General features: G+C 38.8%; 1 protein-coding gene across 1 annotated transcript in view; it reads right to left on the bottom strand.

The window, feature by feature from the left end:
* uggt1 (UDP-glucose glycoprotein glucosyltransferase 1) overlaps positions 1-25818 on the bottom strand; it is a 42695-nt gene that overhangs the window by 4287 nt on the left and 12590 nt on the right. Inside the window, exons 8-31 of the mRNA XM_061968112.2 lie at positions 25521-25599; positions 25288-25388; positions 21248-21347; positions 21103-21163; positions 18393-18484; positions 18178-18328; positions 17978-18097; positions 17797-17882; positions 12689-12824; positions 12483-12614; positions 12243-12407; positions 10431-10551; positions 10189-10287; positions 9666-9760; positions 9366-9572; positions 7203-7334; positions 6991-7121; positions 6839-6934; positions 6590-6692; positions 5090-5169; positions 4835-5024; positions 4610-4768; positions 4421-4506; positions 3855-3939 (exon numbers count right to left, since the gene is read on the bottom strand). Of these exons, the coding sequence (XP_061824096.1) occupies positions 3855-3939; positions 4421-4506; positions 4610-4768; positions 4835-5024; positions 5090-5169; positions 6590-6692; positions 6839-6934; positions 6991-7121; positions 7203-7334; positions 9366-9572; positions 9666-9760; positions 10189-10287; positions 10431-10551; positions 12243-12407; positions 12483-12614; positions 12689-12824; positions 17797-17882; positions 17978-18097; positions 18178-18328; positions 18393-18484; positions 21103-21163; positions 21248-21347; positions 25288-25388; positions 25521-25599 (2807 nt within the window). The remainder of the gene's footprint in view (positions 1-3854; positions 3940-4420; positions 4507-4609; positions 4769-4834; positions 5025-5089; positions 5170-6589; positions 6693-6838; positions 6935-6990; positions 7122-7202; positions 7335-9365; positions 9573-9665; positions 9761-10188; positions 10288-10430; positions 10552-12242; positions 12408-12482; positions 12615-12688; positions 12825-17796; positions 17883-17977; positions 18098-18177; positions 18329-18392; positions 18485-21102; positions 21164-21247; positions 21348-25287; positions 25389-25520; positions 25600-25818) is intronic.

The raw sequence follows: 25818 nt of genomic DNA, 5'->3' as shown, positions 1-25818 counted from the left end.
AACACACTTAGTACCACAACCTCTGAGTTCAAACTACAATCTCTGAGTTAAAACAACAACCTCTGAGTTCAAACTACAATCTCTGAGTTAAAACAACCTTTGAGTTAAAACAACAACCTCTGAGTTAAAACAACAACCCTGAGTTCAAACAACAACCTCTGAGTTAAAACAACAACCTCTGAGGTAAAACCACAGCCTCTGAGTTAAAACAACAACCTCTGAGTTACAACAACAACCTCTGAGTTCAAACAACAACCTCTGAGTTACAACAACAACCTCTGAGTTACAACAACAACCTCTGAGGTAAAACAACAACCTCTGAGTTCAAACAACAACCTCTGAGTTCAAACAACAACCTCTGAGTTACAACAACAACCTCTGAGGTAAAACCACGACCTATGAGTTCAAACAACAACCTCTGAGTTACAACCACAACCTGAGTTAAAACAACAACCTCTGAGTTCAAACAACAACCTCTGAGTTAAAACAACAACATCTGAGTTAAAACAACAACCTCTGAGTTAAAACAACAACAATCTCTGAGTTAAAACAACAACCTGAGTTAAAACAACAACCTCTGAGTTAAAACAACAACAACCTGAGTTAAAACAACAACCTCTGAGTTAAAACAACAACAACCTGAGTTAAAACAAGAACCTCTGAGTTAAAACCACAACCTCTGAGTTAAAAATAACAACCTGAGTTAAAACAACAACCTGAGTTAAAACAACCTCTGAATTAAAACAACAACCTCTGAGTTAAAACAACTACCTGAGTTAGAACAACAACAACCTGAGTTAAAACAACAACCTCTGAGTTAAAACAACAACCTGAATAAAACAACCTCTGAGTTAAAACAACAACCTCTGAGTTAAAACAACAACAACCGGAGTTAAAAAAAAGAACATCTGAGTTAAAACCACAACCTCTGAGTTAAAACAACAATTTCTGAGTTAAAACAACAACCTCTGAGTTAAAAAAACAACCTGAGTTAAAACAACTACCTGAGTTAAAACAACAACCTCTGAGTTAAAACAACAATCTCTGAGTTAAAACAACATTTGAGTTAAAACAACCACCTCTGAATTAAAACAACAACCTCTGAGTTAAAACAACTACCTGAGTTAGAACAACAACAACCTGAGTTAAAACAACAACCTCTGAGTTAAAACAACAACCTGAATAAAACAACCTCTGAGTTAAAACAACAACCTCTGAGTTAAAACAACAACAACCGGAGTTTAAAAAAAGAACATCTGAGTTAAAACCACAACCTCTGAGTTAAAACAACAATTTCTGAGTTAAAACAACAACCTCTGAGTTAAAAAAACAACCTGAGTTAAAACAACAACAACCTGAGTTAAAACAACAACCTCTGAGTTAAAACAACAACCTGAATAAAACAACCTCTGAGTTAAAACCACAACCTCTGAGTTAAAACAACAATTTCTGAGTTAAAACAACAACCTCTGAGTTAAAAAAACAACCTGAGTTAAAACAACTACCTGAGTTAAAACAACAACCTCTGAGTTAAAACAACAATCTCTGAGTTAAAACAACATTTGAGTTAAAACAACCACCTCTGAATTAAAACAACAACCTCTGAGTTAAAACAACTACCTGAGTTAGAACAACAACAACCTGAGTTAAAACAACAACCTCTGAGTTAAAACAACAACCTGAATAAAACAACCTCTGAGTTAAAACAACAACCTCTGAGTTAAAACAACAACAACCGGAGTTAAAAAAAAGAACATCTGAGTTAAAACCACAACCTCTGAGTTAAAACAACAATTTCTGAGTTAAAACAACAACCTCTGAGTTAAAAAAACAACCTGAGTTAAAACAACTACCTGAGTTAAAACAACAACCTCTGAGTTAAAACAACAATCTCTGAGTTAAAACAACAATCTCTGAGTTAAAACAACATTTGAGTTAAAACAACCACCTCTGAGTTAAAACAACAACCTCTGAGTTAAAACGAACAACTTCTGAGTTAAAACAACAACCTCCGAGTTAAAACAACAACCTCCGAGTTAAAACAACAACCTCTGAGTTAAAACAACAACCTCTGAGTTAAACAACCTCTAAGTTCAAACAACAATCTCTGAGTTAAAACCACAACCTCTGAGTTAAAACAACAATCTCTGAGTTAAAGGGGAACTATATTTATTTTCATTTTGCCTATTATTCACAATCCTTATGTAAGACATGTTTGTCTTTATGTATGCATTATAATGTGTAAAATACAGCAAGTACGACGTGTACACATTTCAATGCAGCCAAGCCCAGGAACTACTTTTAGTGGACTTGTGATCACAGAGCAATAACGAGCATATGTTGCTATACTGACATAGTGAGTGTGGAGAATGTATATATGTTTAAGAGTTCTTTCTTTATTCATAGTCATGTTTAAATCAGCTAGTGTTTTTCCATTTGTACTCTTTCTATTTTTTCATTTTATGTCTGCAAGTAAACTGTGTGTGTTACCTTGAAGACTTGGAATGTAGGAGTTGGAGTACTCCCTTATATCTTATCTGTAGTAGAACAATGAGCCTGTATTCCTTTCTGGAGAGGGTGGGGGCTGTTTGCGTATTCAAGAAGTTGTCTCTAACTGTTTGAATGTTAGACCATCCCGAGATGACGGTATGACTGTATTAATGTGGGCTGGTCTCCTGAAGCTTCAGTAAAACATGATAATATTCCTATTCTGTCTTGATGGTCCTTCTTACTCTGCATATATGTCATCTGAAAGAACTTGGGATTGACCAGTGACTTTAATTCCCTGAGAGATAGACTGGTCAGATGCAACATGAGCTGCTGCAGCTTCGTCTCTGAGTTGTTAAAAGTTAATTCCAGATTAGAAATCATGCTTCTCACCTGGATAGTAGAAGGATGTGGCCATAAACCAAAAAGTTGGTCAACTTTGACATCCAACTTAGACCCAGAGATGGCAAAAAAGACACCAAAAAATGCTTGTTTGCAGACACTTTTTTCTTTGTTACCATTAGGAAACAATTAAGGTGTATACAAACAAACATTTACAAAATCATTTGTACTGATATATATCTGCAGCTTTTAGTCCGGTGCGGCTAAATTATGTGGTGGGTGTGGCCTGATAGCCTGAAAAAATACGGTAAATATTAAATGTTCTTATGAATGTGTCAGTTACTACATTATATACAATACAGGCCAAAAGTTTGGACACACCTTCTCAATCAATGCATTTTCTTTATTTTCATGACTATTTACATTGTAGATTGTCACTGAAGGCATCAAAACTATGAACACATGTGGAGTTATGTACTTAACAAAAAAAGATGAAATAACTGAAAACATGTTTTATATTCTAGTTTCTTCAAAATAGCCACCTTTTGCTCTGATTACTGTTTTGCACACTCTTGGCATTCTCTCGATGAGCTTCAAGAGGTAGTCACCTGAAAGAGTTTTCACTTCCAAGGTGTCATAGTTTTGATGACTTCAGTGATAATCTACAATCTACAATAGTCATGAAAATAAAGAAAACGCATTGAACTGAGAAGCTGTGTCCAAACTTTTGGCCTGAACTGTATATACTTACAGTGTGTATATAAAATCGTAATGGATGTTTTTTAGAGCACTTTATAGGCGGAATAGAGTTAATCACATAAGCTCCATTGTTAGCTGACTTTTGCTAACGTTTATTACCGACTTCTGAATGCTTGAAAAAAAAAACCCCAAAAACATGTGCGCTTGTCTTACACAGGGATTGTGAATGATAAGTCACATTTCCCAAAAAGTACAGTTCCCTTGAAAACAACAACGTCTAAGTTAAAGTTATTGAAGTGAAAGTTGTTGACCGCACATGAACCCACCTTGACCTTAATGACTCGAGTCTTGAAGTTGTTGAGGACCACGATAATGTCGTCCGAATCTGCCGGCGAATCAGTGCCGTCGTGACTGTAACAGCAACAGGACACAACCTTGTCAAAATAAAAACAGGAAGTGGAAAGCCAGCGGCAGCTATTTACAAAATAAAAACATTTATTATTCACTCTGGAGTGAAGAATATTACATTAAAAAAAACATTTAAACCAATGTTGTAATAGCAGTAAAGAACAAACTGACAACGATAATGGAGTTAAAGAACATTTAAACCAATGTTGTAATAGCAGAAAGTAACAAACTGACAACAACGTAACAACGATAATGGAGTTGAAGAACATGCAGATGTGTGTGCAGCTGCTGGATGAAGACCAATCAGCATACTAAAAAGCAGCAATCTTGTGGAGTCAATCATTTTAAAAATACATTGGGAAATTGCCTACAGCCACAGCTGTTGATGCCAATGTGTTTTTATCCCTGCTGGTTATTTGCTGTTGTAGACCACGCAGTAAACTGAATAAAAAGAGGCCTTGGAGTGAGGTGTTATTTTCCTCACCTGTAGATCTTATAGATCTCGTCTGACCGACCTTTCCTCAGCTTCAGGATCCAAGCTCCTGGGTTGGCCTTGAGCTGGAAGTAACCCTGTAGAGCACATTGTTGCACTTTTTGTTCAGCACATTGTTGCGCTTTTTGTTCAGTCCAGCGCAAAAAGGAGGAGTGGCGTTAACAACCAAAAGCAACATACGAGGTTGGCCATGACGATGGTGTCCACGATGACGGGCTCGGAGGCGGTGCCCAGGGTGAACTGCAGGCCACGTGGCGGCTGACCTGAGCTGACGTCAAAGCAGTGGCCTTCCAGCAGGAGATGCTCCAGCTCGTACTGCGCGGCCACGATGTTCTCCACCTCAACATCACAACAAAAGACGCCATCAAGTAGCTGTGGCAGAAATACCCAAGTGACAAATATTACCTCCTCCAAGTAAATGTTATCCAGGTCGTAGCGCGTCCGTACAGACTCCACCATCCAGCTCTCTGGAGTGTTTAGGTTCAGTGTGAAGAGCGGGGACTGGGGCATGTCCATGAACTGAGCCATGGGTCCCGGGGAGAAGCTCCCGTCTGCTTGGAATGCCACCTCAGGCTCCAGCACGTAGCGGTAAAAACTAGGGAGGACACAGAAAAGTTAGAAAACGCAGGGGAACTGAAGACACAGATTTGCTACGCTCACCTCTTTAAGGGCATGTCGGACAGTTTGGACTGACAGTTCATGAAGACACGCAGATTGACGTTGACCAGACTTTTCAGGACCTGTGAGGAACAAGAGCATCAACACGATCAGACATCAACAGGAAGGAGAGAGGGTGAAGTCAGCGAAGGCTGAGCATGGCTGCAACGAAAGTTGGGCAATAACACAACATAAATATATATCACAATAGAAACGTAATCGATATCAATAAAAAAATGCGCACAATATTTTTTTTGCCTTCTTTGACGGAAGAAACCGGAAGTTGCGAAAGCAAGTTGGTTGCATGAACAAAGTACTCGCTCTCTGGTAACCGAACAACACATGAAGTGGGAATGACACGCTCACAGGCAATCAGGTTACAGTATTATTACTATTTTGTTCGGTTGCGCCACCTTGTTGTCTCGCGGTTGATTCTTTGCATGGAAAAGAAACTAAAACTGACCGCTGCAGAGAGCGAATAAAATGTCCATTAAACAGGAAAATTCATCTCAACAGTATGGCAGTTTTTTTGATGTTTTAAAAACGATGCAAGGCGCTTGTCCCCACCACCCTTAAGAGCACAGCTGTAACTTCCTGGCAATAAACCTGCAGAATATAGCATTTCTTACTTATTCCTTATTTTTGCACCTTCATTTTAAGAGGTTATTGTTAAGCGTTCAATGTGATTTTACAATTTTTTCACATTGAGAGAGTGTTTTTCATGGTTGTGTTGATATATATTTTCCTTTCTGCCTTGATAGTTGAGGGGATAACAATTATAGGAAGGTTACAATTTAAATAATAGTGTTTATATTTGATGTATTATATTTGACTCCCAACAGGTGTAAAAGAAAGTGCATCTCTATCCTCCTTCAAAACCGCACTAAAAGAACACCTTCAGTCAACTACAACCCTGGCCTAACCCCCTCCCCCCACCACATCCCACCTCCCCGGATTGTTAATAATCAGATGTAAATAATCAAATGTATATACTTGTTCTTATGCTTTCTGAGCTCACTATGTTCACTGCTCGCTATACATATCCTACAAAGTCAGACCTACACTGTTACAATGTCCATTTCTCAAATTATATAATTGTTGATGACTGAAGTGCTGATAGCAACCAAACATAACCCCCCCCTGCCCCAAACCCCTCCACATCCCACCTCCTGGATTGTAAATAATGTAAATAATTCAATGTATATACTCTGATGATGATCTTGTGTGATGACTGTCTTATGCTGATAGTATATTTGTACCATGAATTGATTAACGTGGACCCCGACTTAAACAAGTTGAAAAACTAATTTGGGTGTTACCATTTAGTGGTCAATTGTATGGAATATGTACTGTACTGTGCAAACTACTAATAAAAGTTTCAATCAATTCAATCAATCAATCAATGTATTTTTCTCCTGATCCTTATTTTCGACAGGTCATAAAAAATATCAATAACCATCAATACCGACTGATATAAAACATTTATATTGTGATTGGACCTACCGTCAGGAAAGGAGCCAGTTTCTGAGCGTCCCGGGTCACAGGGTCCACCACGGCAACAACATCAAAGTACACGTCTCCTTCCTTGGGTCGGATCTTCACGGCACTGAGGACAACCATCAATTTACTCACTACAGAACATCAGTTGCATCCACTTTATCCCATTGATCCCAACAAAAAACTAAACTACCAATGGCCTCCAATCAAGTTCTACTCAACAATCATGCCTGTCAAATTGTTTTTAAAGCTCACCTGTGGCGGTCGTCAACGAAGCCGTACTCAATGCGCGCCTCTCCTTTGGGCTGAGATGAGAGCAGAGCGTCCACCTTCATCACCAGGTCGCTGGCCCTGGAAGAGATGTCTTCATGAGATGAACGGAATGATTGGTTCAAAGCAGACGTTACCTGTCTTCTTCAATTCCAAACTGCTGCACTTTGCTTTTGATGCGCTCGCCGGACGTCTTGAGGATGATGCTCTCAAGCAACAGGAAGTCGTCCTGGTTGAACACCTCGTCGTCCTCCAGCGGGCCGATGATCTACACAAGAGTGGAAACAGTACTTTCTATTAATGGACACACGTCCTGAGGGGAATTTTATACACACACAAAAGAGCTCACTCGTCCATTGCTGATGACGGCTCTCTGTCCTTTCTGCAGTTTAAGGACGTCTCTGCAATAGGCGGCGTGGGAGAGCAGGAAGTCAAATTTAGGGTCCTCATACGCGGTCTTGAACAATGACACATCCATCCCCTGAAGGAAAAAATTAATAAGTTGGAATACATGAGACATTTTTAAATGTCACTGACTACTGAAAAGTCACCTCTGTACTGAAGCCATTTTTTTACATTTGCTATCTATCTAAGATAAATAGGAGTCACCCCACCTTACCAATTTTACTCTGCCTTTTTCGGATATTACTTTATTCAGGCTTCTGAATGGCAGCTCATCGTTACAGGTGTTTCAATCTGATATTGGTCCAATAGCAGCAAAAAAAATAAATAAATAAATAAATAAAAATATCGGATACAATCGTCTTGGATCTAAAATCTCTGACACAAGCAATCCTGCAGCACGTTTACTTGCTGGACAGACAGTTATAATCTAAATTTCCTTCAATAAGCACACAAGGTTGGTATTTTCTTGTACTTTACTGAAGCCATTTACAAAATGTAAACATGGTAAGTAAGCTATAGGCTACTGGAGCTAACAGCTACACAACAACGAAGCACAAAATTGCACACCAGCTAGACATACATAAGTGTCCTTAAATGAACAATATTGCAGTCTAAAATGGCACATTTGTCAATACAAACAAGTATCAAATAATTATATTTGCATATTACTTACACATACAAAGTGTCCAAGGCAGAAGCATGTTAGAAAGTATCCAGTAACAAATGTGACCGCATCATTTAACTTACTGTGTTATGCGCTTAATTTAATGAATTATTGTGTGGCCAAAAAACAATTACCAATTCACTTCTACTTAAAGACAACATACGTCCATTCAAGACAGTTAATAATAAATAGGTTCGTGCTTTTCATTGTTCTCTGTTTGACTAATTCCATTAGATACCTTTTGTAACATTTCACACTACAACAAAATAAAATTAAAGATTAAAATTAGTATCGGCCGATACTAAAGGCTCCAATATCGTTATCAAATTGGAAGTGAAAAAGTTGTATCAGGACACACTTACTTGTGGCTACAACTTTGTACAGTGGATGGCATCGCAACTTTGCATCACTCAGCATAGTTGCACTGTAGATTTTTTTTTTCACAAATGCAACTAGCGTCAAATCTAGTGACATTTTCTGGTCTTATTGGACACTTTTAGAGACTCTAACATCAAAGTATCACTCTTCTCAACAAGCAGCAGGTCATACTTTCATGTTTATTTTGTTAATATCACGCAGTCTCCCTCCCCGCGCTACCCACTGCCACAGATAGATTGCAGACCTGTCAGTTTTATTAAAAGCAATTTATTTATTTTCAGTGGTACCACAATTTAGGAGTGGCCTAGCTTAACAGTGTTTGATATAAGAGTTGTCGCTCAGATAACCAAAATCAGCTTTATTGGCCAAGTATCTAACACACGAGTAATCTATGCTTTAAGTTGCAAGCAAAATATTGAGTTATTAGCATCCCCACAATTAGTTGGTGTAGCAAATGTCACAGTGAACCCTGTAAGATTCGACCAAAACATCTGGTCTTACTTGCTAGCATTAGCTTATAGCTAGAGATCAAAATACTTTGTTTTCCAAGCATCGGAAGGAAGAAAGTCAGCGTGAACGACAGTGCTGAAAATAAGAAGTGAATGATATTTATTAAATACAATTGTTTTTATCACTGATCGTCTAGTAGCCAAGCACAATAAAATATCTGAATGGCGGACATTTATCGAAAAGCTGCTGATGGATTGTTTGATGGAGAATCATCCAGAAGGAGAAAATGTAGAAGTCCACTCTCCTAAGTAAATATTGTACATTACACAAAAAACTACTGTGGTTGTTTGTACTGCATTGTATTGTATTGTTTTCATACAATATTTATTACCGAAAAGTTAGTTTTACTTTTTAAAGGGCATGTTTCATGTCATAATTGTGCTGTTTTGGACCAATTAATTTGATTTCAACTCATTTCAATGGGAGACGTGAATTTGAGATGCAAATGTTTTGAGTTAAGAGCTCCGTCACAGAACCAATTAAACTCATAAGTTGAGGTTTTACTGTAGTTATTAGTCGAAAAAGTTACACTTATTTATGACAACAGTAACTCACCCCGACAGCAAACTCGCCAATGTCGGCACCTTTCTCCAGCGCTGCTGCCGTATCGTCTTTTGCCATCTTGGTGATGAAGTTCTTGGCGTTGTTGGCGGACTGGGTCTGCATGGCAGCCCACACGGCTCTTGTCACGCGGCTCGACTCGGCGGACAAGTCGGCCGACGGGTTGCTGATCAAGCCCAGCCGCACGTTGTTGCTGGTTTTCTGTGGGCAGCGAGAAAAGGCAACGTCAGCAGATGGAGTATAACAATAAAGTAAGTTGGCTTCGTAGTAAAGCAGTTACAGCCACATAGTCACCATGTGTCTGATGGCGTCATAGAGGAGGCGGCGTCCTGACGGCTTGTCAAAGTCTCCCACCACCCAGAAGGTGACAGGGCGGATGTAGCCGTCATCTACGGGCAGCAAAGAAGAATAGGTTTCACTACGGGTTGAACTGAGAGACAAGTGCTGACAAACGCTACATGACATGCTTGCTACAATAAGATGGCAGAAATGTATGTTAAAGTGTAGTGAGTACATTTGAGCAGGTAGACCCTAAAGGACAATGTTAAGCTTAATGAGCGTCGTCCGGAAGAAATGAGGCATGAATGGAGAGGCGGCTGACACATTCAATACAAAGAAAAGAACAAGTGAGGAGGAGGAGGAGGAGGGGAAAAGCGTGATTACCATGCCGATTGGTGGCGGTCAGCCCTGGCGCAGGGGACATTTTAAAACATGACGAAGAGGAGGAGAATACATGAGGAGTGTTCAGGCTTGAAGGTGGCTAAATGGTCCTCGCTCTGACAACGCTCAAACAAATGCACTGTTTTAATGCGCTGACCTTTCTTTGTCATGTAATTGATGCTGTTGGCCACGGCCGTGCTCTTCTCCCGCATGTCCAGAGTCGAGAAGCGAGCGTAATCGTCCACAAAATGGTTGTCTGGGGATTTACAAAAAAAAGAAGAATAAAAAAAGGACATTAGTTTTGTACGCTATGTAACATACGCTCCCTGATGATTATTGGTTGGGTTGCTTAAAATTAATCATCTGCTCTCTTTTCTATCGTCGTTAGCGTTGACTCACTGCTGTCAGACAGGTCCAGGTATGATCTGGTGGTGGAAAGGACTCTGGAGTTGATGCGAGGGACAACGTTGGGCTGGTTCATGATGAAGTCCACCACGTCGTGATCGGTGGCCAGCTCTCCCTACAGGCCACAAAGGAATATACCGTTATTCTTTGAATCTTCCTTTATGTGACATTGTGTCGAAAAACTAAAAAATATTATGTGAGCCTTGGTGCTTTCTTTTTTTTTTTTTTTTTTAAATTGTGGGCCAATGAGCTGTAAGGTCCCCTGACTGTTGGCTGAGCATCAGATCACATTAGCTTATTGCAAGTCAGCAACACACCGGCTTAATGCAGCATTGTGGAAGTGCAGAGGAGATTAAAACAAGTCATTAGGAAGCATAATTAGAGAAAGCTGTCTCAATTATGATTTTTCATCTGCCAAGCAATTGTCTTTCTTTACCTACATTTAAGGTGCCTGCTATGCAAAATGATAGTCTGACCTCCGAAATCAATTTATTGACAGGCTGGCAGATATCTATAGCAGTGTGTCGTTAACCCCAGGGCCGTGGCCCATTGTTGGGCCGCAAGTGCCCCTTATAGGGCCGCTAAAAAATATCCGTGTCTCAGCATTGGTCCATATGGATCACAGAGATACTCAGTTGTAATAGACTTTTCCACCACTTGTGGCAGTTATGACAATTTCAAACAAACATAACAAGCCTAGAGCTCAAGTCATTGAAAAGTTTCTTTAGTGCAAACATTTTGACCAAAGAGGTAATTTTATTGTCAGTTTATTCGAGGACCATATGTATTATTATTAATTTAGTTAAATTTATTTTAGTACTGCGTAATTGTATGCACATGTATTATTCATCAGTTTTTATGAGTCCCTTCTTTTACAGTATTTTTGATTAGTATTTATTTTTGTAATCAGCTTGACCTAAGCCTTGAAAATATTCTTTGTTATTAACATATGGTTTCATATCATTTGACAAGGTTTATTCTGTTAAAATGTGAGTAGGTTTCATATAATAATTGAATACGATTAAAATCAAGGGTAAGATTATTAATTCAGTGTAAATATTTGAGTTAGGACCTGACATCAAAAAAGTTAAGAACCTGTGATCTATAGCAATGGGTATTGTTTACATTTTAACCAACACTAGTACCAAATCGATACTTCAAAAATAGTGCCGTGCTTAAATGGTGCCTGAACCGGTACTTAAAAAATGGAAAACATGCTAACAAAACAAAACACAAAAACCTTTTTATTGTTATTTTTATGGAATTTTGTGACATTTGAGTTAAACAGACTCATTTAAATACTTCAATTATGAAGATAAATTAAAAACTATCTAAATAAAACACTACAAATAAGTAATAAAAACCCCAATAAACTAATTGCCATAATTGTTAGAGCAATACAGAACACTCAGAATGTGTAATATTGATGCGCATAATTCCGGGGGTTCGTGAATGCAACCTCACATGATGTAACTGTTATTGGTGCATATTGAGGAAGTGTAATAATGTTGTGGCTACTGACTAGCCTAGCTTTGCAATAATAGCAGTGTTATTAGGGCTGTTGTTGGTGTGATAAAGTCGACAATCAAGTTTAAAAAGAGCGACGGGTTCTGTGTGCTTCTTACGAGACATTACATTACTTACAAGACATTACTTGTACAATACCACCACCAAGCACTTGTTGCAGGTGACTGCATTTACTTTGCACTGAAATGAAACACCGATAGCTTCTCGCTGGCGCTGGTGCCATTATGGAACCAGGTTTGGGTGTCGATCCCTAACTATCTATAATTGAGTCAAACTGACCAGGTAGACGGCCCTCTGGAAGAAGGTGGTGGTTTCCAGAATCTTTTGCATGGTGACAGTCTCCAGCTCGTCAGAGTCCAGGTGTTCACGCTGGTACGGTATTCCGTTGTACATGACCACCGGCAGCGGGCCCACCCCAGTTTGTTTATAATACGCCCGCCCCTCCTGCCAAACGTATACAGAACACTTTATGAATAAATGGAATTTGTTTTACGTGTAAACAAAAACTGAATGTCTGACCTTCCTCTTGCTGTCGTAGCTGGAGTCGGCTCCCAGGATGCTGCTGATCTCCACGTAGGGGAATCTCTTCTCCAGAACTTTAATGACATCACCAACACTTAGTCGCCCCTCAGGAGGCACGCGGTTGAACATCTGGAAGAGGGGAAATCAAACCAAGTAGTAGGTAGGACTACCTACTGGGTCTGACGGGGAGGTTTTCAACTCACAGAGATGACGGCTTCAAAAGCGTTGTGGCTGTCGACCTCGTCGCTGATGTAGTTGTAAGCTCTCAGCAGGCCCACGCCTGCATCCTTCATGCCGTCTATGTCGTCTTCGTCGGATACGACAAACACCAAGCCGATTCTGCAAAACACATACTGATATGCTGCTTTCAATACTTCTTGGGATGCAGAGTGTGTTTTGTCTGCTTCATTAGCATTCTGACAAGCGGAGTATCGCACAATGCCACATGCAGGCATTTTAAAGGTCTTCCAAGCCATGCCTGACAAAACTCCAAAGTCTAAATTGATTTGAACAACTTATCCCAAAGGGCGCTACAGCCCTGCAGAATCTGGGCACTTGTTCTACATTTCGTAGTAAAAAAAGGGATATAAAACAGTAATAAATACATAATAACATTTAATACATAACAATGGTCCCTTGCCATTGCGCTTCAAAGTCTAGGACTTCACTAAACAGCATAATTGATGTATTTTTGTCTTATATCAGGCATTTTCAAGGATAAAAAATATATTCTCATCTCATCCTGAGCATAAACTAGAACAATCAATACTTCTGTAGTACTTGATGAGACCATGGCCCCTAGTCTTATTTTCTATTAATTTGTTTACTATATTGGATTAAAGGAGTTTAAGGTGATTATGTGCGTGTTATTTCATAACTAGAGGCCTCTCAAAAAACTAAATGCTGTATTTAGAGGGTTGTGAACAGTTTTTTTATTCTCTAGCTTTGAAAATATTTGATTAATAATTTTTAATTCCTACTTTGCGAAAATTTATTTAGGCCAGACTCGGAACCAATTAACAACGGTTTACTGTATTAATACATTTGATAAACAGCATCCACCTATTATCGCACTTACAGGTGAAACAAAAAAAAATAGATATAGTGCAAGTGTTTGTTTATTCCAACAATTAGATTTACAAGGTTAAACAAATACAATGCAACCTCAATTTACTATTCATATTTGCAAACGTTTTGATTGAAGAACTTTTAGACCAAGCCAAATATGCCTCCGTGTACAAACGCTTCATCTAGGCGTCCGCAAGCAAAAAAGCAGAGCGCAACGTTGTTGCGAAGATGGAGCCCTCCACTCCCCTTGTTGTGCAAGAGGAGTCACGTCTCAACACTTCAGCATGGGTGCCTTTTCTTTGTCTTTTTGCCTTTTGACAATCGTCTCCATTTTGCTAACTCGATAAGAGTCCTAAATACTCAACAGACCAGTGAGGAAAGAATGAGCGAATCTCTGTGGGGAAAAAAAAGCCTTTGCACGGAGTACATTAATGGCGCTCACAAGCATGACCACAGCACAGCATAGTAACCTCAACAAGTTGTAATTGTGATTATACAAGTCTTTTACCAGAACAGACTTTTATCAAAGCAGAGGAAAAGACACTATCTCTTCTCTCGTTCCACCTTGGTCTAAGCTCTTCCAAGGCACAAACACGTGCCTTGGTGGCCTCTCCGTGCACCGTTCCTTCTCCAAATGTCTGCTTCTTCCTGTCAGCGCCTCCTCTTCCGATGTTAATGTGGGTAGATTTTTTTTACTTATACTTATACTTACTTAATAAAATAAGAAATGTTGTCGAGGCTGGAACCCATTATTCATGTTTATATTGTTTCCAATGAAGACGTTTGCTTCACTCTACAAACTTTTCGATCTACCAACCCTGTTCGAGAACTAATTATTTCGTAAATCGAAGTTCCACTTTATATGACATAGGCTCATAACATGCAGCTCAAGATATTTCAAGCCTTCTTTTGATATCATTTTGATGATTATGGCTTAAAGTTTAGGAAAAACCTCACATTTAAAAAGTTGGAAAAATTTGGGGTTTTCAAAACTGTAAGCCATAATCATCAAAATTATAAGAAATAAAGGCTTGATATATCTCACTTTACATGTAATGAGTTTATATTACATATACATTTCACATTTGAAGTTGAACCGCTGACATGACTGGATTTTTACACGATATCACATTTTTTAAAGTTTCACCTATGTATACTTTTATAGCCCTTTTGAAATTATTGTAGAACTTAAAGTAACAAATATCATTCATTAAAATATTCAACACATGGTTGAACATAATATAGTTAGTAAAATAGTACACCATTACCACGGAGTAATCACCTCTTTTATCTTGGCAATTAATTTTTTAAATAATAATTACAGAACAATAAATAAGGCACTTGAAATATTGAAAAATAAATAATAAAATGTTTAAAATTAATAGTATTAATAATACAGTATATATATACATATACATATATACACACACACACACACGCGCGCGCACACACACACACACACACACACACACACACACACACACACACACACACACACACACACACACACACACACACACACACACACACACACACACACACACACACACACACACACACACACACACACACACACACACACACACACACACACACACACACACACACACACACACACACACACACACACACACACACACACACACACACACACAGTCGTGGTCATAAGTTTACATACACTTGTTAAGGACATGTCATGGCTGTCTTGAGTTTCCAATAATTTCTACAACTCTTATTTTTTTGTTTTAGAGTGATTTGAGCACATACTTGTTTGACACAAAAACCATTAATGAAGTTTGGTTCTTTTATGAAATGATTATGGTCTACTGAAAATGTGAGCAAATCTGCTGGGTCAAAAGTATACATACAGCAATGTTAATATTTGGTTACATGTCCCTTGGCAAGTTTCACTGCAATAAGGCGCTTTTAGTAGCCATCCACAAGCTTCTGGTTGAATTTTTGACCACTCCTCTTGACAAAATTGGTGCAATTCAGCTAAATTTGTTGGTTTTCTGATATGGAATTATTTCTTCAGCATTGTCCACACATTTAAGTCAGGACTTTGGGACATTCTAAAACCTTAATTCTAGCCTGATTTAGCCATTCCTTTACCACTTTTGATGTGTGTTTGGGGTCATTGTCCTAATGGAACACCCAACTGCGCCCAAGACCCAATCTTCGGGCTGATGATTTTAGGTTGTCCTGAAGAATTTGGAGGTAATCCTCCTTTTTAATTGTCCCATTTACTCTCTTTAAAGCACCAGTTCCATTGTCGGCAAAACAGGCCTAGAGTATAATACTACCACCACCATGCTTGACAGTAGGTAGGTGTTCCTGGAATTAAAGGCCTCACCTTTTTTCCTTCAAACATATTGCTGGGTATTGTGGCCAAACAGCTACATTTTGTTTCATCTGACATCACATGGACAAAGATAAGACCTTCTGGAGGAAAGTTCTGTGAAACTTGTTTATAGAATTAATTGTTCCCGGGCCTGACTGTGGCAAGTTAATTTCAACAATGTAGGAATTAAGAATTATGAATAGAATAATTTCATAGCTAGAGCATACATCTTCTTTTACATTATGAGAGCACTATAGACATGAAATAACCCCCACATTGTCACCTTTACACTCGTAAAGGCGGAAATGGATGCTGCCTGAGGCAAAGCCAATCACTGGCTATGATGGGTATGGGTAATAATGGCATTAGAGTATAACGCATTACCAACAGTGTTATTTTTTTCAGTAACAATTAATCTAAAGAATTACTGTTCCCATTGTCGCAACGTCGTTGCCGTTAAGGGTAAGGTGAAGTGGCTCATTACTACAGTTTGGTTGAATGAAGCGCAAGGTGTCTGGTTTCGGCCACACATCTGCTGCATGCAGAGAGGGGGTTTGGGATGATGACGGCGTTGAATAAGAGCTGATGATGATTGGCTTGGTGGGCGGATCATGCCCTGCTCACACTGTCTCACTGCACGCTGACTGACACACAACAAGCGCGCGATAATTGCGACGAGTCGCAGCCGGTAAATTCAAAGGTAGCGTTCTCAAACTGCAAGTACCGGCACTACTTTTCGCCCATTGAAACTAAAGGCAAAGAATGTTTATGTAACATAACATGTGTCCAGGAAAAAAAAAAAGAGTTTATCCACGTCTGCCTCAAGCAACTGAAATCGCACCTCACATCAACACATGCCAACATGACACTTGTTGTTGCTGCTAACCCAACTCCAAGCTCAAATGCAGCCATTTAAAAAAAATCCGATTAATCACATTTTGGAATTTGAAATAATCATGATTAATCACAGGTCATTACTCGCTTGCATAATTAAAATTAGCAAAAGAAAAGACCCCAATATTTGTACACAAATGCAATTTTATTGTCAGAATGTCATCCTAGAACATTTTTAAATGTTTTACTTGAATGCATGTCATTTATTTACCCAATATGTACTAAGAGTTTTATCTTAAGTTCTTTCAGGCTGTATTATGGTATAGAGGTGCAGAGAATTGCATTACTTAAAGACCAAATAATCATTTCCTTTCTTTTTACCAAAGTTAACATTTTTGGGGTTGGGTTTTGTAATAATCAAAGTTATGACTTTACCAAATATTTATATTTTCATGCATATCTTATGGCACACTGCAAACTACTGAGTTCAGATGAATGCCAAATATTCTAAAATACCCTATATAGTGTTTTTATTAGTCAATTAGTTAAAGATGTTATCGAACATAATAGCGTATAAAATAAAATCAGTTACATTGCTGAGTAACTAGTCACTCTTACAATGAGGTAACTGAGGTACAAACTCAATTACTTTTCAGCAGAAGTAATTTGGAACGGTAACTAATTACTTTTTTAAGGTAAGATGACCAACACTGGCTATGATACTGAACAGCGTGCTCTGATTGGTTTGGTCACATCTAATGGTAAATACTAGTGTATTGTTGTTATTTTTAGTTCATTTAGAAATGTTTATGTTTGAAAATGCCTAAGTTAGGACAAAAATACTAAGAATATGCCAAAGAGTGAAGCTGGACATTTCAAAGCGCAATGAGGTAAAAAAAAAAAATCCATGTAAAAACAAACTAGCCACATAATTTTATTTATTACGTTTAAGGGACCACAACTGTTTTTTTTACTTCTCACACAATCCAAAACACAAGTGGATGAAATAATCTTTGTGCAAAATGTGAAGTAGTTTGGTGTTGTAATTATGGTCTTGAGGCCACAAACCTGAGTGGGATGTTGTTTGAATAGAACATCTCTGCAACGCTTAACAGCTCCACAGCGTTCTCCTGGGTTGGATCCAGAATGATCACCTACACATGCAGATGCAGGCAACAAATCCTGGTTACGTATGTTTGGGTTTTGAACCTGGATTCCCTGTGGTTTGGTTAGGCGGGTGTTGTCGTACCAAATTGTGGAAGTTCTTGCGGATCTGTCTGATGACCCCAGGGAAGGTGGGTCTGAGCAGCTCCTGCACGTTGTAGGGCCATGAGCTGTACCGGTGGTCCGTCTCCAAGTTGTTGATCCACTAAAATGCAAAAATGAAGACTAATGCATTCCTTGATGAGCATTGATTACTATATAGGAGTGTTTGAATGCTGTCTTTACGCTAATTGCTGGGCTGCGGATGTCAACGGCATAATCGGAGTCGGTTGGCTGCACGTTGAGCTTCAAGATGTCATGGATGTAGGGCGTATCAATATGCAGCGAGCGCAGACCCTCCATCACCCTCGCCTCGCTACGCAGCACTTCAAACACACTATGGGACACATTTTGAAGGTTGGAAACGCTGCGGATGACAAAAGTTTGTCAAGTGCGACTACCTGAAAATGTCCTGTGTGTCCAGATCGATTTGCAGTCCGTTGATGAACAGAGCCGACTCCCCGGGATGCAGCCCCAGCGTTCCTTTGAAAAACTAAAAGAGAAGAAGACGTGGTAACAGAATGTCCTGTATCGGCTGCAGCTGAGCCTATTGTTGAAGTTTGGAGCCTCACACTAAACGATTCACGTCGCCAGCTTCATTGTGACTGTAAGACAGTCAACATAAACAATGCTGCTTAGTCTGTCAGTTTAGCAAACCCACCCTGAACAAGCTAATTAGTGTGTGTTGTTGTCATGGCGGCCACAGTCAAATCTCATTAGAGAGAGACAAAGAGATCAGATTAATCAAATTCAGGGAGCTGCAATTACAACACGACATGATTAACACAAATATTGTCTTACTCAACTCAGCGTGTTGGACGGACAGAAAATGTCAAGGTGCAGGCACACGCGTGCACACGATTTAAATCCGTCATCAATTCTCTTCGCAGATCTCATTTGACGAATGAAGCAGCAGGAGGTGGAAGTAGTCGAAATGAAACTAAAAGCAATTGAAGATATTTCCCATTAGATTGTAAAGAGGAGGAGTTGTTGCGGAGGAGGATCGAAGCAATAACGGCTTGTGTCTCTCTTTTATTGGAATGCTTTGGTAAACATCTAAAGCAAATGATCCCGGTCAGCGGGAAAGAAAACCACAAGTAAAACTGTCCACTTGTGTTAAATCCAACCAGAATAAAAGACATTAGTCGAACATGCGATAAAACGGTTGACTAGTAACAGCACCAATAAAATCCTGCGCAAGAGTTGTTTGCAAAAATAGCTACAAAATCAATCCTTAAGAGCACAGACCTCTGACAAGGTGTACAAATGGTGGTCTGCACATCAAGTCACGGTATTTTTCCAGCAGATAATTCAAGTACAATGTACATTGATGTATCAGACATGCCAACCTTAAAGTAATGTCATGAACTTTTTTTTACTGAACTAGAAAAGCACCTGGAAAACGCAGAGCTCCGCCAGGCCCTACCTCCCAATAGTAAAAATAATCCTGAATCCAAACAGCGATCTGAATGACACGCCAAAATGTAATCAGTTGTTCCTTATCCACTTTCTGACATTTTCAGAAGGTTTCATCAAAATGTGCCCATAAATCTCTGAGCTATAAATAGCGGAATGAAAAAAATTCAGTCAACCCACTTATTAGTCATTCATTCTTTTTGTCTCTGTGGGTGGAGGCGGGGAAGCATAAACACTTGGGAAGGGCATCTTTGATCTTCACCCGATACGATTTACATCTCGATCCAATACATTAAACACATCTCTTCATCAATTGAGGAAAATGCATCAAATTAATACAATTTATATCCTGATCCTGATAGCTTTATCAAGATACAAGTTTCTCTTGTAAAATCCAAATTGTTGCCAAACCTTAGATGTTAAGTGTTGAGGTGAATGTGTATTGGCTCAACCATGCTTGACTTGCTGTTGTTATTGTTGTTACGTACACAGACCTACCCACAATTCTTTACGTCGACTAAAGGAAAGTAATGAAACACAATTTAGGTAAGTCTTTTTTAAGTTTGTTAAAACACATCAAAATCATATTTAGTCGATGCACCTTAAATTATCCCTCTAAAATTCAGCAATTTGAAGCTGTTCTACCGATGCATTGTCTTCATTTCGATGCAAACCGGGTGGTTAATCTTCCCATCCCTAATACAAACAAAGAGAAGTTGAGGCTTGCAACGTAAAAGTAGGGTAACATAGTAGATATGAACTAAATAACTAACTAACTATCAAATCCCATTTATTACATATCCTCCCAGCGGAGGTACAAATCTAAAGATGCTGGGAAGGGTAGGGCGCGGTGACAGGTCACTTTAATATTTGTTTTGCAGTTTTGTAAAAGAGCTTCTTTTCTGTCAACATTTTTACTTTTTTTGTAAATATTTTTTAATAAAAATGACACATGTGAAGTGGGCGAATAAAGATCAAGCCACAGGCTGCAAATGGCTACCCTGTACCTTGTATAGCTCTTCTTCAGGTTTGATCGCGTGACATGACATCAACTCTGTAAGGGTCCACAACTCAGCTTGTTAGTTTTCTCCATCGTATTACTGCTGCTGGAACTAATCTATGTGTTTCAACTGTCATTTTAATTAAATTCGGAAAAAAAGGCGTTGGCGAAGGTTGGCTGGGCGCTCTCTGAACGCTTTGTACACACACAGGAAACAATGTCTTACAAGTCGACCAATCACAGCCTTTTTGACTCACGTCGCAGATCGAGTATTTTTTGGGAGGTGCACGTCACACTGCGCAAGTTTGCAGGGGGAGGAGTGAGCCTGTGTAGCATATGCTGGTGCCGCAACATAGAAGCATAATCTAGCGAAATGCAACAACATGAGTACATGGAGAGCAGTGAAGCGTACTCAAGGGTCAAAATGTGTGTCAAGTATATACAATGTGTGCATGTTGGCAGGTCTTTTATATGTACAAAAGTGTACTCAATAGGAAAATTATTTGAAGGTGCTCTACCAAGTCTCAAGGAGGGAGGCGGTTATGAAAACAAGATACAGTTAAAAATCATTGGAAATTTAACAGTGTCAAATAAAAAAAAAGGATAATTTCAAAACAGTCTGTCATATTCAGACTTAAAACAATCTGTTGTACAGGTGTACCTAATAAACTGGCCTGTGACCCAACAAAAAATACCTTCTGGTTGTCTGCGATCTCTTTGCGGATATCAGCATTGACCACTGTTTTGGTGATTGACCTGTAAAGTTATACACTAATTAATAACATCCGTCCTCGCTGGAGCCTCACTGTGTTGGTGTGTGTGAGTGTGTTTACTCGTCACCTGGCTTTTGTTGGGAAGTTCTGACTCAGATCCTTCATAACGTTAAGGGCATCGACAGAGGGGGCGGCCAGGATGCGAGCGGCTGTCTGGAAACTGAGGTCTGGGAAAGAAGAGGGAAGAACAAAATGTGAGGTTACACTTGTACTTAGAGCAAGAGCAACATTAGAACTTCTCATCTTAATCGTCAGTTAAAACCTTGACAGGATGCAACCGTGACAATCGCAAGTTGCCTTCCAGAGAGTTTGCAGCACTGGCGCATTTAAGTCAGAAGTAAACATTGTGTATTTTTGCATAATCAGCCTTTGCACGAGGAGGAGTGTGGATTACACTGTGCTGCATGTAGCATGTGTGATTAGGGCCCCCGGAGGTCTGCCTCTCCTCTGTAAACAGGCTGAGCTAACGAGCCCCAGCAGGGAAGACCGACGCCCACATGACACTTTGAACGTGGAGCTCTACTTTACTTGCATGATCCCCACCCCCCCACTCCCTACCCAGGCACTATTTATTCAAGGCAATCAAAGCCACCTCGCAAAAGATGCTTTCCAAGCCTCCTGAAATGCGTATTAAGCAGGGAAAAGTGTAAACATGCAACTTGTATAATGGCAGGCTAGAAAGAAACCGCAGCGGCGTAAGTACATTATTTAAAATATGCTATAATACTAATCAATATGACTTTAATGTCGCAGCAGACGGTGCGCTCATATCTTCCCAATGATAAAATGTCTCAGATGTATCAAGAGGACATCGATCGACCTCACTTATTGATCAGGCAGCCAGGAGGCACAGCGCAGGTTTTGTAAGACAATGACATGAGCTCACATCCCCTAGCAACACCAAGCAATAACATTTCTCCTTTGATTTCATTCCCATCAGTATATAAGTAAACAGTAACACAGACCCTGAATCATTTAAGGCATATTTAGATCAGTAGATACCTTTTGATAATACAGCCGAGGAAATCATATTACCCTCCAAATCCTGTAGACTATGAATCAGAATGATTGACTAAAGCCTATACACGATAGGATGGCAACAGGAGATTTGTGCCACTGAAGAGACGTCATTTGTCAACTTTGTCGGCAAAACTAATGGACACAAAGCTCCGAGGTGTATTTACACCCTCGTAAAATTGATTCTCTCAAAATTGAAGTGACACAAATAATGCCTGTAGGTGTTAACTGTAATCCCAGGAAGTGCTTTACGCTCGCCAAGCATCTTGTTCTTTATGGTTTGTAGGCTTTTATCTTCCCAAAAGGCCACGGCAATGTGTTCTCTTGTCAAATTGTGAGTCAGCTTATTTTTGTTTGGACTTGTATGTCTGCAAACTCACTTTGAAACATATAATAGAGTGTAGTTGATTTCCACATGTAGTTTGAGTTTATTTAAAGGGGAGCTGCACTATTTTTGGAATTTTCACAATCATTATGAAAGACATTTATTGCATTCTAAATATTAAAAAAAAAAAGTAAATAAAAGTCCGCTTACAGCCAAGCCAATGAGAGCTCCAATATTCCGCCCATAAAATCCGATAGATAACCATTCAAAAAGCAAATTGGGACATTTTGACCGCGATGTAGGACCTGGAACTGGCGAGAACGATACGAAAAGCGCATTTTCCGCCCAGACTCCCACCCCGTTTCTTTTTAGGATTATGAGACATTCTTCATCTAAATGGGAATATATGAACATTTAGATGGGCCCCCGGAGGTCTGTCCTAATGACAGCAGATATTGTTCAGTAAGTGATGTTTTATTTGGTTTGTTGGATGTCATGAAGTCTCCAGTGAGAAGAAATCGGTGGGAAAAAAAAGCAAACGTTGTAATTAGGGATGTGGGAAAAAAATTTATTCAAATTCAAATCGCCATTCTCACGTTGTACGATTCAGTATCGATTCTCATTTTTCAAAAATCGATTTATTTTTTATTTTTATTAATCAATCCAACAAAACAATACACAGCAATACCATAACAATACAATCCAATTCCAAAACCAAACCCGACCAAGCAACACTCAGAACAGCAATAATATCAACAACAGTATCAATATTGGTAACAATTTCAACATAGCAGTGATTAAAAATCCCTCATTATCATTAGACATTTATAAAAAATAAAAAAATAAAAATGAACAATAGTGTCACAGTGGCTTACACTTGCATCGTATCTCATAAGCTTGACAACACACTGTGTCCAATATTTTCACAAAAATAAAATAAGTCATATTTTTGGTTCATTTAATAGTTAAAACAAATTTACATTATTGCAATCAGTTGATAAAACATTGTCCTTTACAATTATAAAAGCTTTTTGCAAAAATCTACTACTCTGCTTGCATGTCAGCAGACTGTGGTAGATCCTGCTGAAATCCTATGTATTGAATGAATAGAGAATTGTTTTGAATCGGAAAAATATCGTTTTTGAATCGAGAATCGCGTTGAATCGAAAAAAAAAAAAAGATTTATAATCGAATCGTGACCCCAATAATCGATATTGAATCGAATCGTGGGACACCCAAAGATTCGCAGCCCTAGTTGTAATGCGTTTATCAATGCGCCACGGATGCTTAAAACGATCAAAATACGTAAATGTTCAATGTTATTATAAATGTGTCTATTATTACATGACATATATTTTACATCATGTATCTAAAACCCTAATAGAAGTGTTTGGATGTTTTTTAGGGGCTCTATAGGCAGAATTGAACGGCTGCCTTGTAAACGGACTTGTTGATCCAATCTATTTAATATTTAGAATGCATTAAAAAAAATCCATTTGTTGTCATGTCTTTCATAATGATTGTGAACAAACGCAAAATTCCAAAAAAAGTGCATTTCCCCTTTAAATATGAAAATTTCACACGACGATTATCATTATCATTGTGTTCAAAAGGTTCTAATAAAGACACTGAAATATTTTGTATTTTTTAAATAACTAAAATAAATACTGTTAGAAAACCCACAATTTTGCATGTTTTGTGTTTCTTATGCTTCGTTGAAAGTGTTTTAGTCTTAGTATTTGATCTGTTTTAATGGCTAAGCTTTTATTGTTTTAAATATTGGTTTGTACTGTAGCACTTTAAGATTAATCTAAATGAAAAGTGCGTAACAAATAAAATGAATTAATATTTATTATTTCTGGCTTGTTTTATGGCGTCTTACTCTGTTTAGCAGTTCCTGAACGCACCGTAAAACATCTCTGTATTGTATTCCTATGATAAATAAATGATAAATGGGTTATACTTGTATAGCGCTTTTCTACCTACAAGGTACTCAAAGCGCTTTGACAGTATTTCCACATTTACCCATTCACACACACTGATGGCGGGAGCTGCCATGCAAGGCGCTAACCAGCAGCCATCAGGAGCAAGGGGTGAAGTGTCTTGCTCAAGGAACACAACGGACGTGAAGAGGATGGTAGAAGGTGGGGATTGAACCCCAGTAACCAGCAACCCTCCGATTGCTGGCACGGCCACTCTACCAACTTCGCCACGCCGTCCCCATGAGTATAGAACGATCACACTGTTCTAAGAGAGTCCAGTTTTTTTTAGAGGTTAGAACAGAATTTTTAAGGCTCAATATGAATAATTAAATATCTTAGTTGCTCAGACACCAATGTGTTTATATAAGTTTAGATTGGGGTATGTTGTTTTTTAATGGAGAAAGACGATGATGTTTCATGTTATTGTCTGTGAGTTTATCAAAGTGCATTTATCAATCACGGTTTGTCAATAATTTTTATTTAAAATACTAACTGTCGGGAGCTTACCGCGGTTATCGTTACATCTCTAAGTATCGTTAATAATATAAAAAAAATCTGTTAAACAGGGCACCTCACAAACCTTGAATATACTCTATAGACAATATTTAAAGTAGGTCTTTAAAATCCCTAAACAAGTATAAAAGGAAGTTAACCACTGTTAATATTAAAAAAGGGCAATGCCATACACCTTTATAAAGATTTAACATTTCCGCTTTTAATTGTCAAGCAAAGTATAAAAAGAGTCTTTCTCGATAAGGCGTGCTTATGAATTAGAGAACTCACCTTGCATTTCCCAGACTTTTAGCGGTGCCATTTCATTGGTGCTTTCCACTAAATGTTTCCGCAACTCTTTCAGCTGTTCTTTCAGCTCTGGGTAGAGAGTCCTGTGGAAGCAGAGCCCAAATGAGTGTTGCATTTGCTGACCATTGCATATTTAAAAGCTCTAGTTTGGTGATGAGGAACTGATTGTATAGGGCGAATAAGCCCATTTGGCTCGTGTTGCAGTCTGGACTCACTTCAATCGGCCAAAAAGGAAGCCCTGGACCTCGTCCACTGGATCGTTCTCCCTGATCACTGTCGCGTTCACCTCTGCCTCTGAAACCACAATTGATTCAAAACTGCATGGCGACTCCTCTGGGTTTGTATACAACCTTTTTTTCTTGTGAGAACTACTTTTAACAACATTACAACGACCGAAAGCTATTCATTTAGGTGACATTAATTTTTATATCTTATTTAAATCCAAAATAAATGAATATGCATGTTTTGTCAGAACATGAATATGATGTTGACCTCCATAACTCATATTCTGTA

The sequence above is a fragment of the Nerophis lumbriciformis genome, linkage group LG08, assembly GCF_033978685.3.
Source record: "Nerophis lumbriciformis linkage group LG08, RoL_Nlum_v2.1, whole genome shotgun sequence".
Classification (NCBI taxonomy): Eukaryota; Metazoa; Chordata; class Actinopteri; order Syngnathiformes; family Syngnathidae; genus Nerophis; species Nerophis lumbriciformis.
This window is presented reverse-complemented; position numbering and strand designations above follow the sequence as displayed.